At 45.3% G+C, this 18,622-nt stretch overlaps 1 protein-coding gene across 1 annotated transcript in view; it reads left to right on the top strand.

The window, feature by feature from the left end:
* LOC140395413 (ras-related protein Rab-40B) overlaps nucleotides 1–12,480 on the top strand; it is an 82,243-nt gene extending 69,763 nt beyond the window's left edge. The window contains exons 4-6 of the mRNA XM_072483137.1: nucleotides 3,440–3,517; nucleotides 6,010–6,232; nucleotides 11,380–12,480. Coding sequence (XP_072339238.1) covers nucleotides 3,440–3,517; nucleotides 6,010–6,232; nucleotides 11,380–11,648 — 570 coding nt within the window. The 3' untranslated portion in view covers nucleotides 11,649–12,480. The remainder of the gene's footprint in view (nucleotides 1–3,439; nucleotides 3,518–6,009; nucleotides 6,233–11,379) is intronic.
* The last annotated feature ends 6,142 nt before the right edge of the window (nucleotides 12,481–18,622 follow it).

Raw genomic sequence — 18,622 nt, 5'->3', positions numbered from 1 at the left:
TATAAAACACCCCACGGTAATTGGATGTGAGATCCAAATTAATCCCAATTCTGGCCCCTTGCACATCCCTGATTTTCATTGCTCCAATTTTCTGCCTTGGTCATAATCTCTGGAATTCCCTCCCTACAACTCTCTATCACTCTAGTTCTCATCTTTTTAAGTTCCTTTAAAATCTCTCTCGCCGATTGAGCTTTTGGTGACCTTACAAATCTTTTCATTTAGTTCCAGGTCAAAATTTGTCTTTAAAACTAAAGTGAAGCATCTTTTAAAGTTTCACGGCATTAAAGTTGCTATGTAAATACAAGATTTTGTTTATGACTAAGTGTATTATGTCTTGTTGTCGCACATCCAATTTCATTATCACTCAATACGCTCACATATGTGCCTGCTGCGTTCCCACCTAGTCGCTGCACAATAATTCAGGCGTGTTTTCAATTTTCCATCTTTAGCAACAAGGATGTGGGTGGTAAGAGAATGTATTTTACATTATACTGGTTCCCTGTACTGATAGCAGAGGAGATTTGTCAAAGGCGTGGAATTATGTCATGATGTATGCAGTGAGAATTATTTTATTTATTGTTTCTCCTATATAGGTGCCTCAATTTTATTTTGTAATTGCCTGGGCTAACTCCAGAGGAAAGCGATGAGATACCCTAGTTGGGGCTGTCTCATTTAATTTAGGCGAAAGTGCTGAAGGTCTAATATATTTGTGTACTCAAGAAGTGCTCAAAATTGCTAAAGATAACATATTTGAAGTATTAAAACAATAGTTGGTCAGATTGCGCATGTTCATCATATGGCGCATGTTCTGTTTTAAAGTACTTTTTATTGTCCTCTGGTGCAAACATTCTGTTTTTCCAGACTAAAGATGGCAAATTGATATAGAGGATGTCAACCTTCGCTTAGTGGTACCATTCTTGTCTTTGAGTCAGAAAGCTGTGGGTTAAAATCTCTCTCTGGAGGAAGTGTTGGACCATCGGAGATGCTCTCATTTGGACAAAATGTTAAATCAAGGCCCCATCTTCCCTTCCAGTAGATGTAAAAGATCCCATGGCACTTTTTGAATAACAACAGAGGAGTAATTTTGCTTTTCTGGCCAATAGTTTCTCTCAAGCAGCATTAGAAAAATAAATGACCTGGTCATTGTGCGTGCGTGTGTGTGCGTGTAACCAACGTAAACACAGGGAGCATGTGCAAACTCCTCACGGACATTGACCCCGAGTTAATGCTTCCCTTCTGTTGTGTTATGCTTCTTCACATAGCATAAGCTGCTTCCTTGATGTATACTCTGACAAAGAAAGGTTCACACTTGGAGATAGGTTTAACACATTTATTGAACAGTTTTTTAAATTTTTTATAAATTTAGTGTACCCAATTCATTTTTTTCCAATTAAGGGGCAATTTTGCATGTTCAATCCACCTACCCTGCACATCTTTGGGTTGTGGGGGCAAAACCGAAACATGCAAACACGGGGAGAATGTGCAAACTCCACACGGACAGTGACCCAGAGCCGGTATTGAACCTGGGACTTCGGCGCCGTGAGGCAACAGGGCTAACCCACTGCGCCACCGTACTGCCCTGTTTATTGAACAGTTAACAATTCTCCTACTTGGGTTCGACTCTCCTGCTAATCTAACTATAGTAACTCCATCTAACTAACCAGTCTGCTCTAATCCATGCGTGGGTGTGATGCTTCCTGATCTGCCCCTGTCTCTCTGAGTGTCGCCTATGGAAAAAGAAAGAGCATGTGTGCCCTGTCCTTTTATATGGGTAGCCCCCTTGTGGTAGCATCACCTCTGAGTATGTCTTGACTGCCCATTGGTCGTGTCCTATCTTACTGACCTGTTGGTTGAATGTCTGTGTTATGATGTCTCTGGTGCTCCCTCTGGTGTTTATTTAGTCCTAGTGTATTTACGTTAACCCCTTATGTATTTACAATGATGCATATCACCGCATCTTCATCGGCCAGGGCATTGAATATAAAAATTGGCAGGTACAGAAACTTAGTTGGACCACACCTGGAGTATAGTGTTCATTCTGATCGCCACACAACCAGAAGGATGTGGAGGCTTTGGAGAGGATACAGAAGAGATTTAACAGGATGTTGCCTGGTATGGAGGGCATTAACTATGAGGAGCGGTTGGACAAACTCGGTTTGTTGTCACTGGAAGAACAGAGATTGAGGGGCGACCTGATAGAAGTCTACAAAATTATGAGGGGCATGGGCAGAGTGGATAGTCAGAAGATTTTTCCCAGGGTGGAGGAGTCGATTACTAGGGTACATAGTGTGGAGATGCCGGCGTTGGACTGGGGTGAGCACAGTACGAAGTCTTACAACACCAGGTTAAAGTCCAACAGGTTTGTTTTGATGTCACTAGCTTTCGGAGCGCTGCTCCTTCCTCAGGTGAATGAAGAGGTCTGTTCCAGAAACACATATATAGACAAATTCAAAGATGCCAAACAATGCTAGGAATGCGACCATTAGCAGGTGATTAAATCTTTACAGATCCAGAGATGGGGTAACCCGAGGGACCAAAAGGCATGCAACGTATGGTACAATGCATAAAAATATGGGAACACAGGAATTTAAACTAATTTCCAATATAGAGGCCCCCCCCCCAAGCAGCGTGATGCCACGTCAGCAAAACTCACTACTGGCTTTCTAAAATGTAAACTAGTCGTGATGACCTAGTAAAGGGTGCTAAGGTGCCTGGAGGCATCGGAGTTGAGGGCTGAGGCTGGAAGTGCTGGGGCAAATGCTTATCCATTGCGGGATGGAGCAGCAGTGTGCACCATACAGAAGAAGCACTGCAGCAACTTGCCAAGCGTCTTTTGACATCACCTTCCAAACCCTCAACCTTCCTTTATTAGTAAGGAAGACAAGTGCAACAGGCATATCGGAACATCACCACTTTCAAGTTTCCCTCCAAGCCTCACACCATCCTGGCGTAGAATTATTTCCTTTAATGTTGCTGGATGAAAATGCTGGAACTCCCTTCGAACAGCACCTACATCAGAGGATCTGCAGCAGTTCAAGAAGGTGGCTCACCACAACATTCTTATGGACAATTGGGTATGGGCAACGAATGCTGGCCTTGCCAGTGACACCAATACCCCAAGATTGAATATTTTTAAAAAGTGAACAACGGCACAAAGATATTGACAAAGAAATAAATAAAAATAAATGCAATTAACAAGCAATAATAGAAACGTGGAAAATTAAAGCCAGAAAAAAGGAGTAATGCACTGGGGGGAAACAAAAACTGTGAAGGAAGGGATGAAGTACACTTTTAAGTGAGAGGATAGAATCACAGAAATAGTCTCTGATAGCCGAAAAGGTAAGTAGAAGGGTGTCTTTTCAGAAAATGTTTCTTGGATGAGTTGCAAGATATTTGGTAAACAGTTGGATTTATGCATTATTTTCCTTGAAATTCGTAGGGTGTGATCTTGGTTTACGACATTACAAACCGCTGGTCATTTGATGGTATCGACAGGTGGATCAAGGAGATAGACGAGGTAAAGCACATTCCAAATCTAGTGTCCTGATGAGTGCAAGACAAAAAGCTTTGACATGTCTCTGTTTTTTTTCAGCAATATTGTAAGCTTCTGGAACTCCTTCCCTAACAGTACTATGAAAATACCTTCACACAGGCTGCAGTAGTTCCTAGATCACCATCACTTTTCAAGTACAACTAGGGAATAGCAATAAACGCTGGCCTTGATGCCCATGTCACATGAATGAATAAAAATTCCCTATGGGTACCTTTGAATGTTATATGGGGGGGTTACTGTATATGGGGGAAACCCAATGTATCCGTTTTGTATAATTTTTGACTGTTGTGTTTGTGTTTCTTTCTTTGTGTTATGGGGGGGGGGGGGTTTGTTAAAAGTTTTGTTGGCAAATTTGAATAAACATTTTTTTTTGAATGAATGAATAAAAACAAAATTGCTTTTGTTGAAGCAGTGCAAGGATTCTGGTACATGTAGTGGTAGAACACGGTTGCTAATGTTTCATGATCAGCATTTTCTTGGCTGTGTTCTGGAGACTAACTAACAGGAAGCTGATCTCGTAGAAATCCAATTGTTTGACTGGCAGTGGAAGCAGGATACCTTCGAGCTTTCCACAAAGTGCACCCCATTCAGCCTAACCAGTCCAACCGGTGTTAATGCTCCACTCAAGTCTTCTCTCATCTTTCCTCATCTAATTATAATCGTGTAACTCTCTCTTTCCATCTTCCTCATATATGCTTGTCTAGCTTCACTTTAAATTAATCTACACTGTACTATTCACTTCACCCACTCCCTGAGGTAACCTGTTCCACATTCTCACCAATCTTTAGATGAAGAGGTTCCTTCTGAATTCCCTATTACATATAGGGAAGGTGGTTGTATAGTGGTATTGTCACTGCACTGGTGATCCAGAGACCCAGGGTAATGCTCGTCGGACCCGGTATCAAATTCCCCCACAGCAGATGGGGAAATTTGAATTCAATAAAAATCTGGAATTTTAAAAGTCCTATGATGAGCATGAAACCATTGTTCATTGTTGTAAAAACCCACTCGTGTATTTCGGGAAGGAAATCTGCCACCCTTACCTGATGTGGCCTACATGTGACTCCAGATCCAGAGCAATGTGGATTCCTAAATACCCTCTAAAATGGCCTAGCAGGACACTATGTTCGAGGGCAGTTAGGGATGGATAATAAATGTGGCCTCGCCAGTGACGCCAACATTTCAGGAATGAATGAAAACAAAATTTGATTTCTTATTGATGGACTAACTTAGAATCCATAAAATCCCACCAGTGCAGAAGGGGCCATTCGATCCATCCAGTTAAAGACCTTCTATTAATTTACTCTTCAGCCATCTTTTTTCAAAAGAAAGGAGGCTCAACTTGTCACTCTTTCCTGTACGTATACCAAGTATTTCTGGTTTCATTCTTGTAAACTTCCACACCACAATGTATAATAATGCCAGCAGCGTGGGTTCAATTCCTGTACCGGCCTCCCCGAACAGGCGCCGGAATGTAGCTACTAGGGGTTTTCACAATAACTTCATTGAAGCCTACTTGTGACAATAAGGGATTATTATTATTAGTTGCGATGCCACATGATGGAGTGAAGACACGAGGACTGTGCCTTGGTCACTCCTGCCATTATGGTCATGGGCAAGTCCATCTGTGACAGTAGATCAGTAAGGATGAGCTCATTACTTGAATAGTCAACGGATACAGCTCTCCCAATTTTGGCACAAGACCCAGATGTTGCTGAGAAGAATCTTCATGTCTAATCCTATTATCTTGGCCAATGCGGGGTAGACGTCTGGTTTCATTGTTATACATTGTTGTAGTGGCTTTGTGCAACCAAATAGCTTGTTATTCATTTCAGAGGATAACGGTAAAGATAAAGTCGCCATTGACCCAGAAGACCATAGGCTGCTTTCCCGGAGAGCTGACTAGTAGTGATCTAACCCGAGTAAACCACATTGCTGTGCCTCTAGATTCACAAATAGGCTAGATAGGATAAAAATAGCAAATCTTGTTCTCTAAAGGAACCAAGTGGGGTTTCTTTTATAAATTTAGGGTACCCAATTCATTTTTTCCAATTAAGGGGCAATTTAGCGTGTTCAATCCACCTAACCTGTACATCTTTGGGTTGTGGGGGCGAAACCCACCCAAACACGGGGAGGATGTGCAAACTGCACACGGACAGTGACCCAGAGCCGGGATTGAACCCGGGAACTCGGCGCCATGAAACAGCATAACTACCACTGCGCCACCGTCTGCCCTCCAGGTGGGTTTTTAATGACACCATGACGGATGCTAGCTTATGATTCCAGACTTATTTAATTAATTGAATTTAAATTCACCAGCTGCTGTGTAGGGATTTAAACTCACATTTTTGGATTATTTGCCCATACTTCTGAATTTCTGTCCTTTAAAATAACGACTGCAACACAGTTCCTGGTTCGTCTGAAATTGTACATTTCTATTTTATTCCTTCCCTCAGCATGCCCCAGGTGTGCCTAAGATCCTGGTTGGGAATCGTCTTCACTTGGCCTTTAAGCGGCAGGTGTCAACCGAACAGGCTCAGGCTTATGCTGAACGGCAAGGCATGACGTTCTTTGAAGTTAGCCCTTTGTGCAACTTTAACATCATTGAGTCATTCACAGAACTGGCAAGGATTGTGCTAATGCGGCATGGAATGGACAGGCTCTGGAGACCAAACCGAGGTAAAGTTTTTATTTTCTTAAATCTGAGGAATGTATCTTTCTCTCAAAAATTGTAGTATCTTTGGAAGTTTGGCACTGAAATGAAACTAAAATGTGAACATAAATACAGGAAAGTTGTGATTTTTTTTCTTTGATATTTGTGTCTATTGCAAGCTGAATTCAGTACATGGTGGGATAGAAAGTACCAACTTCCAGATGTCTGTATCATAAATTCCACCCCTCTCCTGGGTGCACACTTGGGCTAGACATTGGGGGTCTATTGATTCACAATTATACTTCAGACTTCATAATCACTTTCAAGACGGCTTATTTGTACTTATGCAATATTGCCTGTTTTCTCTCCTCCTTGATCCCACCAACAACAATAACTCACTTCACTGCCTCTGGATTACGATTTGTCCAATTTTCATCCTGCCGACTATGGCTTGTCTTGCTTGCTCATCATCCCATTGTTACAAAGCTATGCTGGCTCTGAGAGCATATTTGAAGATGAGCAATTCTTTTGATCCATCCTAGATGCCCCTCCTTTTGAAACCCTCATTTTCTTTTATTGCTCCGCTGATGCTTCCAGTAACCTCTTGCTCAATTTGGCTGAAATTGTTAACTACTGGAGGATTATTCTGGAAATTGAAGGTAACCGTGAGTTTTCTTTTTCTTCCATTGTCTCCTTAGATGCTCAGACTGTAACAGTCTGTTCTTGCTTCATCTGGTATTAGCTATTTCCTCTGTTCCTTTTTCTTTTTAAAAAAAAATGGTGGCGCTTGGAACAGTTGCACTGAAATATATCTTGCATTCTGAATTTAATATTTCTGAAGCTGAAATGCAGCCTTGTATTTCAGCGGAGAATATCGAGGTAAAGTATCAAGTAGCGAAAGAAATATTATTGAAAATTCACTTGTGAATTAATTAGAAGCTGTTGTGTGTATAATCGGCATTTTAAGAACAAGATGAGTCCACATTTCTTCTTTGGCATCTTTCAGTTCTTATAAAGCTATGATCTCGACTCCTTCAATCTCGTGTCTGTCATCATGATCTAAAGCTCTAGAGGAGTAGATCCTTACTATCTAAATTTTTATTTTCCACATTCAAGACGTTGCCAAGATTACATTCTTTCGCATATATAGGAGCAGCTACCTCTATCCCATAATCCTCAGTAGGCTGTACTTTTATCATCTCGAGATATAACTTATTCAAAGCTACTCTTACTGGCTTGTGTCCTCCACAATCTTCAAAGCATTGCAGCTAGGATCCCTTCCTCACACAAGTACTCTTTTCTTTCCCTGTCTTTGCCAAGCTTCACTAGCTTCCTAGTGGCTCAATCAGCAAATTCATGATCCTGGTCTTCCTTTTCTCCAACTGTGGCCTCATTTGTTTGTCTCTCCAGCACTGGTTATCTCTACGTTTCCATTTCTCTATTCTCTCAGTTGCGATTCTCAAAATCACTTTGACTCAATTTTTTCCCCCAGCGCTTCTCCCTTCCCCACCCCTCTCAATCTTGTTCCTTTTTATCTCTGTTTCACTTGACCCCTACAAGACCTGTCATGTTATACTTTTATTAAGAGCTTTTTATGTAAATTTGTTAACATCTCTTACATTATGGATGGCCCGCCAGCGAGATCTACAGGTCCCATCACTGTCGACGGGTTCCCGTTGACAGCACCCCTCACCGCCAGGAATCCTGTGTGTTGGCGCGGGACCGGAATTTCCCACCACCTTGCACAGCTAATAACTCCTGTCCTATTTCTGCTTACCAGTCAGTGTGTCGACAATTAGTAACTGACAGCATTATAAATGAAAATCGGGATTTTAAAACAATGCGGGACATTCTTCGCCTTGTGCCTGACAGCCAATCCGTTTCCGATGTTCCTGCCCCTCCCCGCTGGTGGCAGGATTGTGGTTCATTCCTCTTGCCAGCTGGAGGATGCAAATGAGTCTTGATTTGCATCCCCTTAGCGGGCCAGGCACCATATTCTCTGGGTCGGTGAGATTCTCCCGTCTTCTGGGCCACGAATCAAATGGGCGAAAATTACTACAGCTATTAACAAGCGTGGCCTTGAGACAGTGGACGAAGGGGGTAACTCTTGAAGGGAGCACATGCGCCCCCCCCACCCCCTTGGAGATTCCCTAAGTAAAGGGATTCCCCCCCTGCAGACCCCCCAGAAAAGAGACCCCTGTCAGGAAGCTCCCCAGAAGAGAGACCCCTGTCTGGAAGCTAGAGAGCAGTCCAGACACAGGCACCTGGGCAATACACCTGCTGGCTCAGACAGAGGAAGCACCATGTGTCAGTTCCTGGAAAGAGAAAACCTGTCAGCTGTGTTTAAACCCCTCCGATCTTTGAGCTGCAAGCCATTCATTCACTTATCTTTGATATTGATTTTATTAGGCTGTGATTGACAGCTGTCACACAGCCACATGCAATGTTTATAAATATCAAGCTTGGATTGACAGTACCTTGACCACTTCAAACAGAACTAAGTGTTTTTCAATCACCTCCCTTCATGCTTGAGTGATTTTAAAATGGTCAGCTGGAAATTGACAGCATGGTGAAGAATTGGGAATCGCTTCCTCATTTGCGCTCCTGCTGGAAGCGCATATCAGGTGTATTTCATCTCCGGCGGGAGAACATAGTCTCGCAAACAGAGAATTTTGCCTAATATTTTTATTATTGATCCATTTAATCATTTGTACTAATTGAGTACTTTTTGGAAAGTCCATCACAGGTATATAAGACTGCAATCTACAAAAGCCATGGGATTCATTTAGTATTTATTATAAACAATTTTAGTGGACTTTAGGACAAAGGTTCAGCACAACACCGTGGGCCGAAGGGCCTGTTCTGTGCTGTATTTTTCTATGTTTTCTATGTTAACACTCTCCCAAGGAGGGGACACAAGAAGATACTGCCCATGTTACTCATAATCTTGAAGGGAGTCAGCAATGTGCGGGTTAACTTATCCAGCAATTTAATTCTGATCTGATTTTCTCAAAAATGTTCAGTCTTGATAGATGTGGCATGAATGATCAGACCTTGATGTAAAGGACTTACTACAGGGTAGAGAATATTGAGGCATTAGCTATGCTGTCGATCAGTCCAAAATGTCAGATTGAAGTTTACTCTACTCAACAGGAATCCTGGGCGGGATTCTCCGAGCCCCCGTGCCGAAATCGCGATCAGTGCAGGGGCGGAGAATGGGCGTTGGCGCCGAAATCCGGCGTAACGCCGCTCTGGTCCCCGTAAAATCACCGCGAATCGCGCGCAGTCTACACGGCGCGGGTAGGGGGCCATTGACAGAGGCCCCCACGCGATTCTCCAAGTTCCGACTCAGTCCACAGCCACCCTGGTGGGGGGCGGGGGGGATCCTTCACCGGGGGGTGCCTCATGGACAGCCGGGGCAGCGATCGGGCGGCACCGATCCGCAGCGCGAGATCTGGGGGGGGGGGCTACGATACTAGTGCTGCTCTGCGGTGTGAGTCCGCCATGTCCCACGGGGCGGCCACTGCCGTGCGCATGCGTGGACTCCCGACCAGAAGTCCAAGGCCAGAAGGAAAGTCCAGAGTGAAACGTCCGCGTTTTGACATTGGCGTGGGGACATAGCCTCATTATTGGAGAATCCCGCCCCCTAGCTTTGGAATGTACAATGTACTGTCACCACCTGGTATAGGTCCTAATGAAGTACACACCGTACGTTGTCATTTTACATGTTTAAACTACAGAATGGGCAGCACGGTAGCATTGTGGATAGCACAATTGCTTCACAGCTCCAGGGTACCAGGTTCGATTCCAGCTTGGGTCACTGTCTGTGCGGAGTCTGCACATCCTCCCCGTGTGTGCGTGGGTTTCCTCCGGGTGCTCCGGTTTCCTCCCACAGTCCAAAGATGTGCGGGTTAGGTGGATTGGCAATGATAAATTGCCCTTAGTGTCCAAAGATTGCCCTTCGTGTTGGGTGGGGTTACTGGGTTATGGGGATAGGGTGGAGGTGTTGACCTTGGGTGGGGTGCTCTTTCCAAGAGCCGGTGCAGACTCGATGGGCCGAATGGCCTCCTTCTGCACTGTTAATTCTATGACAAATTGCAGTTAGTTTTCGAGCTGACCATTATCATCCAGGAACATTTTTTCCCTATTTTATGGTAGATGTTCATATGGTTAGGGCAATAAACAATCCATCCAATTTGAAGACTTGCATTATTCATTCTGCTGTCAACAATGAAAAGGTTTCTGAGTTCCAAATCGATCCCTGGGAGAGACCCGTCACTCTTTGGAATTTTCACAGAGGCGCCCTGTAATTAACTTGGGGACAAGTTCCCTGTCCTTTTTAAGGGTGTCAGGTGGGCTCTCTAGCCGAAGGGCCAATCAGAGGCCATCAATCTTGGGAGGAGGAGCAGGTTGCGGTCAAGGCTAAGTAACTGAAGAGTGATTCAACATGGAGGTACTCTTTCACCAACCTTCTCAAAACTTTACATAGAGAACGGATACATCAACCAGGCCCCGCTGTGGAGGTGATGGGAATCCCTCTACAGTCCTGCCTTTCGTTCCAGCAGCATACTGGTTGGCAGAGTGGGCCTCCTGGGCCTACCTGGAGCACTGCCCAGTGACCAGCTCACCTACAAGCCATTGAAATGTGCCCACCACTCTCACCCCAAGAGTTGGAAAACTGTAGGTTGATTAGAAAAATCCCAGTCTTGTAAGGGATGGCTAGCCCTGCCAGCTCCAGACCTGCCTTGACAAAAACAGCCAACACTGGGAGTGGGGTGGAAAACTGGCACATCACCGGTCAGTGCCCATCCACTTCCATTCCCTCCCTGAACAGGACCTGAAAATTCAAACCTTTGAATTCTCCTCCAATAAATGAGTAATTTAAATGTTGTTGAAGCTTTTCATCTTGTACTCATCGAGACAAATGCAAGAATGCCATATTTCAAACAATTAAAACACCAAGAAGAAAATGGTGCTATTTAGTTCGCAAAGTAACTCTGGATGAGGCATTGGCAGGGAAAACACAGGGAAACTAAAGCTCCCCAAGCTCCTTCAAAAAAGAGGAAAGACACATATTTCTTCAGTTTGCAGAGAATGGGTCCCTGTGTGTGAATGTATATCGCCGTACTATTCCAAGATGAATAATTTTTCTAACTGATGTTTTTTTTTGCAGTGCTGAGCCTGCAGGATCTCTGTTGCCGAGCCATTGTTTCATGCACACCTGTACATCTAGTGGACAAACTGCCCCTTCCTGTTACCTTAAAGAGTCATCTTAAGTCTTTTTCAATGGCCAATGGACTGAATGCCAGGATGATGCATGGGCGTTCCTACTCTCTCACTGCTAATGGGAGCAAGCAATACAGTCTGAAGAAATCCAAGATCATTCGTCCTTCCCAAAGTCCAACACAGAGCTGCAGTCGAAACAGCTGCAAAATCTCTTAGCTAAATCTAAATGTGAAAATTGAAATCACTATTGATGCAGCCATGACAAGCCGATGTCTCAGCTGTTCCAGTGAGAGAACTTCTTCGACAATGATGTTTGCAAAGGGCCCATAAACTGTAGGTTCAAAGTTTGCACAAGGGAGTGAGAAATGATGCTGCTAATTTAAACAGTAATTGTGCAAGACATGGTAGTCACAGGGATTTTAGTTTCCCTGTTGTGAATGTTTCAATTGAGGTCGGGACGAGAGTTTGTTTCATGACAGCTCTGTCAAAACTATGTACATTTTTGTGTGAGCCACACAGTTGAACTTTCTCTGATTGTTTTAGGTAATTTGGACGAATTAAGCATGTGTTTAAAGTGATACTGGGAGTTGGAATTTTAACTGCAGTGTATTCTATATTATATGTTGTTTAAAACATTCTTAAATATTGCAGTCAGTTGGATCCTGCCAACAGTTGAAGGATCTATTTCTAGGAATATGGTTTGCCTTGACAACATGCAGACACTTACAATAACCTTCAATTTTTAATGTAAAAATCATATGCTGAAAAAGATTATCGAGAATTTGTATGTTAATCCATTTTTCAAGTTGCTCTGGTGGTTGTTAACTGTCGTGAATTAATATTACTTCAGTGATTTGTAAATATAATTTTCCTTGTGGGATAACAGTTTGTTTTGAACAAAAACAAAAAAAAACACTACGTAGTATAATTCTAAGGGAATAAAGCCAAAGATGATGTTGGTAGAAATGTTAACAGTATGGCAGACAAAGATTTCTGAGTCAATTATCCATAATGTTTTGTAATTAAAACACTTTGTTTGGAAAAAAAATCTTTCTGGAAAGGAGTATAATTTATAATGATTTTAAATGTGCCTGTTTTATAAAAGTTTACATATTGGCCTAGGTTTTCCAGTCACAATACTGATAGTGGCCCATTTATTTTGGTGGTTACTGGCTGTTTTAAACCCTCGGCCATTGCTGCATAGTACCTCCAAGAGTACTAATTCATTCTTTTGTGACACACCGTGAATATTGCTTTCACAAAAATAAACAAAATACTAGACAATCTCAGATCTGACGGCATCTATGGAGAGAAAAGGGAGCTAATGATTCGAGTCGGGATGACTCTTTGCCAACGCTCTGACAAGCTCCCCCAATATGATGCAAATAACCTTTACTCTTCTCAAAAAAATATTCCTATTTTTCTGTTAACTGCATGATATTACTTTTTTCCCCCTTCACTTCCACAGAGAGATTTTACTCCCACACTCTTAGGAATTTAACTGGAGTGTGAACAACACCAACAGTAACTTGAATTTATATGCTGCTATCAACTTTGAAAAATGTCCCAAGGTGCTCCACAGAAATCAAGATAAATGTAAATGTCAATGATGTACTCAGTGGAGTAACCAGAAGCTTGCTCAAAGAGATGTGTGTTTTAAGGACAGCTTTAAAGGAGAGAGTGCAGTGGGATAGCCCAAGAGTACAGGGAGGGAATTTCAGAGGGCTCGACATAGACACCAGAAGATGTGGCCACCCATAGTAAAGCAGGGTGGGTGATTGGAGCTTCAGGGGCTCCTCCTGTTCTAGCTGTCCCAGGTAGATTTGTGAAGACTAGGTCATAGGTTATTCCTTCACTAATTCTGGAGAATCGCTGCAGGGGCCTCTTCCAATGGTCTCGACTGGCGCTGTGTCAACCGCGCACGCCCGATTGGCGACGATTTTCCAGGGGCCGGAGAATCACGAGAGCGGCATCGGACTTGATTGTGGGTCTGACGCCCATTCTCCGTCCCCACGCCAAGCGCGATTTTGGCACGGAGGCTCGGAGAAACGCGCCCCGAGTTAACATTTCTGGTCCATCTGACTTCAGAGAATTCAGTTGACCTAACAGGAGCCATAATGTTCTAACACCAAAATTGCGAGCATAGATGACATCCCTGGTTTGAAACACCCACTCCAACGCCATCAGGCCATGGGGCCTCTTCTGCATCTCCTGTTGCCTTCTACTTTGTTGTTGAGACTCTGAAAGGTCAGAATCATCCGAGTCCTGAACCTTCGGTCCATCAAAGTCCGCAGGGATGACTCCCGTTGTCACGTGCAGCTCGTGTGATAACTAAAAACATTGAATGCTTTTTCACCCCCCTTTTGAAACGACTGGACTGCCCTTTCTGCTAGTCCATTGGAGGAGGGGTGATACCGGGTGGGTATACCGAATGCCCTTCCGCTACATAAACACTGCAAATTCCTCACTAAGAACCGCGTCACCATGATCCCATAGGTGCTAAAAGTACCCCAGAGCTTTTCAATCGTGGCCCTGGATGTCCTGGAGGTCATCCTGCATACCTCCAGCCATTTCGAGTGGATGTCCACGATAACAAGGAACATGGACCCCATGATCGGTCCCGCAAAATTAGAATGGAGGCGAATCCATAAGCATCCCAGTCCTTCCCAAGGGCGAAGGGAGGCCGTCGGCAGGAGTTTCTGAAGTTCCTGGCACGCTGGGCAGCTTTGCACAACCCTCTCAATGTCCCCATTGATACCGGGCCAGCAAACATAACTGCGGGCTAACATTTTCATTTTAGAGGCCCCCGGATGGCCACTGCAGGTTCTGTAGCTGCCCACAATGTAACGCCATCCTCCAAACTGAGTTTGGATAACCTTTGAGCAAAAACCTGAAGGGTCACCAGAAGAGCCTCCTTTTTCACACCACTTAACAGCATGAGGCGTAGCTTCGCCAATTCCAGGTCCTGCTGGGCCCACGCATGCACATGAGCAGCCATCACCGGCAACGTGTCCATGAAGTTGAGTGTCATAATCACTCCATCCACCACTGGTGGGGCCGGGGCGCTCATGGGCAGATGGCTGACGGCTGAGGGCGTCTGCATGGGAAATCTTCACATCCATACGGTGCTGGAAGGAACATTTTACGTAGCGAGCAGGAACGCCCAACGTTGGATCCTAGCCGATGTTATTAGCGAGATGCCTTTATCCTCCCTGAAGAGCCAAACAGCGGCCTGTGGTTCATTATAATAAAAGAATGTAGCCCATAAACTTAATGATGGGACCTCTTTACTCCAAAAATCACAGCCAAGCCCTCCTTCTCCATCCGTGCTTAACAACGCTCTGCATCTGCCAAGGTTCTTGAAGGAGAAAGCATCAAATGAGACCTCGCTGGATCATAATGCGTAAGAACCTGTTTTGAAGACCGATGCTTCTTAATGTCAATAAATGCCATGACTTGGGAAGTGCCCCAGCAGCACCTCTGGTCCTCCCTCAACAGCACATGGAGCAGAGCTAGCAGAGTATCCAGGGTGGCAATGAGCTTCCCGTAGTAGTTGACCAGGCCCAAAATTGACCAGAGTTAAGTGGTGTGTTTCGGGGTCAGGCCCCCTGTTTATCGCACAAACTTTATCCTTCACCAGGGTCAGACCATCCTAGTCTACTCTGCAACTGAGATTGGTCTCCGCTGTAGCACTTAGGGCACTTGTTACGCTTCAGCCTGGTGCCCGCATAGGAAATACACCAGAACACTTCCTGTAAGTTCGCCATATGTTCCTTCTCTGAAGACCCCGTAATAAAAACATCGTCCAAATAGACGACCGCCTTCGGTAAGGCCTGCAAGATATTCTTCATCATCAGAGCAGACGAAACCCAGAATGGAAGGCGGGTGTACTCAAAAATTTTCCGATGCTTTTGATGGTTGCAAACTCTCTGGACTCTGGGTTGAGTTCTACCTGCAAGTCAGCGTGGCTCATGTTCAGCTTCATGAAGGAGCAATCTGCAGTCAATTTGGCGTACAAATCCTCGGCCCAGAGCATCTGAAGCCCTGTTCACGGTGAGCTTGAAATCACCGCAGAGCCGGAGGGTTTTATCGGGGTTCATCACCGGCACTACAGAGACAGCCTATCCCACCCTTGTTTTAAAAAAAATAATTTTAGGGTACCCAATTATGTTTTGTTTTTGTTTTTTCCAATTAAGGGGCAATTTAGCGTGGCCAATCCACGTAATCTGCACATCTTTGGGTTGTGGTGGTGAAACCCGCGCAGACATGGGAGAATGTGCAAACTCCCCACAGACAGTGACCCAGGCCAGGGATTCGAACCCGGGTCCTCAGTGCCGCAGTCCCAGTGCTATCCACTGCGCCACATCCCACCCTTCTATCCCACCCTTGTTGCCAGTTTAAACAAACATAGATTTATTTACACTATTTACAAAGGTCTGCATAACGCAGCAAATCGCTCCCAGTACACTCCTCGGTGGGAAGACTAAGCGCACAAGATCCTGTTTTGTGCCTGTTTCTATGTTAACTCATAACGAGCCCCTGGTGGTTGGCCCCAGCTCTTTACCTGGGAAGTTCACACTCCATGACTCCCACAGGGAGATCAATGATGGTTTCCCATGGACCTTGTGGGGTTTATGACAGAAAGGAAATGGCCAGCTTGGTTAACAGAAATTGATCATGAGTTAAAGGTTTGAATACCTCCGAACACAATTTAATTATGATGAATTTTTAACTCGCCGGGTAATTGAATTGAAGGGAGCACTACTCAAACACAATATTAATTCTTAAAGGGATTGATGGATTTACTGGAAACAACAATAGTTTGGGGTTAAAAGATCGGGGAGGGATTCTCCGTTGGCCGACGGCGAAATCAGTCGGAGAATCGATTCCACGGCGAAATTGTGTCAAATCACAATTCTCCATCACCCCGACAGTGGCGCCTATGCGTTTCGGAAGGTCCATACAGTAAACACCATTTGCATGTCATTAGTGGGCCCAACCCGGTATTCTCTGTGGCCTCCGCGATTCTCTTCTGATTGGGCCGAGTTCCCGACGACGCAGTTCACGTGTACGTTTAAACATCGTACTTTTAAACATCGTGAAACCGGCGTGGTGGCTGCTGAGGGAGAAAGAGCAGATATGGAAAGTGTCCAACGTCGCCATTGTTTGCCGACAGTTAATAATAATAATCTTTATTGTCACAAGTAGGTTTACATTAACACTACAATCAAGTTACTGTGAAAAGTCCCTAGTCCCTCTGGGTGGGCTAGGTACAGGGTGGAATTAAAGGGGTGGGAGTTAAGTGGGAAAGATGACAGACGGTAGAGGGGATTGGAGGCATAAGCCTCTGATAAGGCTGATAACGTGGAATGTCCGGGGACTGAATGGGCTGGTTGTTCGCGCACCTCAGGAGCTTGAAAGCAGGGGAGGTCTTTCTGCAGGGGACGGACCTCCGTGTGAAGGACCAGGTTAGGTTAAGGAAGGGTGGGTTGGGCAGGTTTTTCACTCCGGGTTTGATTCGAAATCGGGGGGGGGGGGTGATTTTAATGAGTACAAAATGGGATTTGTGAGTGCGAAGGAGGTGAGGGATCCGGGTGGGAGATATGTGATTGTGAGTGGGGCATTGGAAGGGGCACCGGTGGTGTTGAGAAATGTGTACGCCCCAAAGTGGGATGATGTGGCTTTTATGAGAGGGTTGCTGGCAGCGATCCCAATTTGGCCACACACCAGTTGATCATGGGAGGAGATTTTAACTGTGTCCCAGAGCCGAGGATGGATAGGTCAAGCCCCAGGTCGATGGGTAGGGTACAAATGGCGAGGGAGCTGAGGGGGTTTATGGAGAGGATGGGTATGGTCGATCCAAGGCGCTTTCAGAACCCAGTGGGAAGGGAGTATTCCTTCCTTTCACATGTCTATAAAGTGCATTCGCAGATTGAATACTTTGCAGTGAGTCGGGAGATTTTGGTTGGGGTGGAGGGGGCAGAGTATGCGGGATAATTATCTCGGACGATGCGCCCCACTGGCCGGAGATTCGGATTAGATTGGGATGAGAGCAGAGGCTGGGGTGGAGGTTTGACTCGGGGTTGTTGATGGATGGAGGTTTTTGTGATAAGGTGCGGGCAGCGATTAAGGAGTATGTGGGAGGTGTCGGCGGCCATTTTTCCAGAAGCACTGAAGGCAGTGGTCCGGAGGGAAATTATTTTGTTGAAAGCCCATGCGGATGAGGAAAGGAGAGAGGAACATGACCATCTAGTGAGCGAGATAGTGGAGATGGACAGGGAGTATTCAAGGATGCCCACCCTGGAGGGATTGGCGAGGAGGAAAAAGTTGCAGGGGCAGTTTGACGGGCTGCAACAGGGAGGGCGGTAGGGCAACTGCGTAGAGCAAGTGGGGTGCAATATGAGTATGGGGAGAAGACGAGCCGCATGCTGGCGCACCAGCTGCGGAGGAAGGCTGCGTCCAGGGAAATATCCAGAAACTGGGCTGGGGATGTGGTGTCAGAGCCAGGAAAGATAAATGAGACATTTAGTGAGTACTACCAGGGACTTTATGAGGCGGACCCGGGAGGAGAGGAGGGGAAAAGGGGCAGTTTCTGGACAAGCTGGAATTTCCGTAGGTGGAGGAAGCAAAGCGGAAAGCGTTGGAGGAGGCCTGGGGCTGAGGGAGGTGCTGGATAGTATCAGGGGTATGATGTCGGGGAAGGCCCCTGGGCCGGATGGGTACCTGGTGGAATTCTATATGGAATTTGCAACGGACCTGGCACCATATCTGTTAGGAGCATTTAATGAAGCACTGAAGAAGGGGAGTTGCCTGAGACGATGACGCAGGCAGTCATCACACTAATTCTAAAAAGGAAGAGGACCCAGTGGAATGTGGGTCGTATAGGCCCATACCATTATTGAACACGGATGTGAAAGTATTGGCTAAGTTGTTGGCGAGGAGGATGGAGGATTGTGTCCCGGGGGTGGTGGCAGAAGATCAAACGGGCTTCGTAAAGGGCAGACAGCTCGCAAGTAATATAAGTCGGCTGTTGAATGTGGTGATGAATCCGTCGGGGGTTCTGGTATCGGAGGTGGTGGTGTCCATGGACGTGAAGAAGGCATTTGATCGGGTGGAGTGGCGGTACTTGTTCGAGGTTTTGGGAAGGTTTGGGTTTGGGCCGAGATTTGTGGCACAGGTACGGTTGCTGT

Source organism: Scyliorhinus torazame, chromosome 18 (genome assembly GCF_047496885.1).
Source record: "Scyliorhinus torazame isolate Kashiwa2021f chromosome 18, sScyTor2.1, whole genome shotgun sequence".
Classification (NCBI taxonomy): domain Eukaryota; kingdom Metazoa; phylum Chordata; class Chondrichthyes; order Carcharhiniformes; family Scyliorhinidae; genus Scyliorhinus; species Scyliorhinus torazame.
The sequence above is the reverse complement of the archived record's forward strand: the minus strand, read 5'-3'. Positions and strand labels throughout refer to the sequence as shown.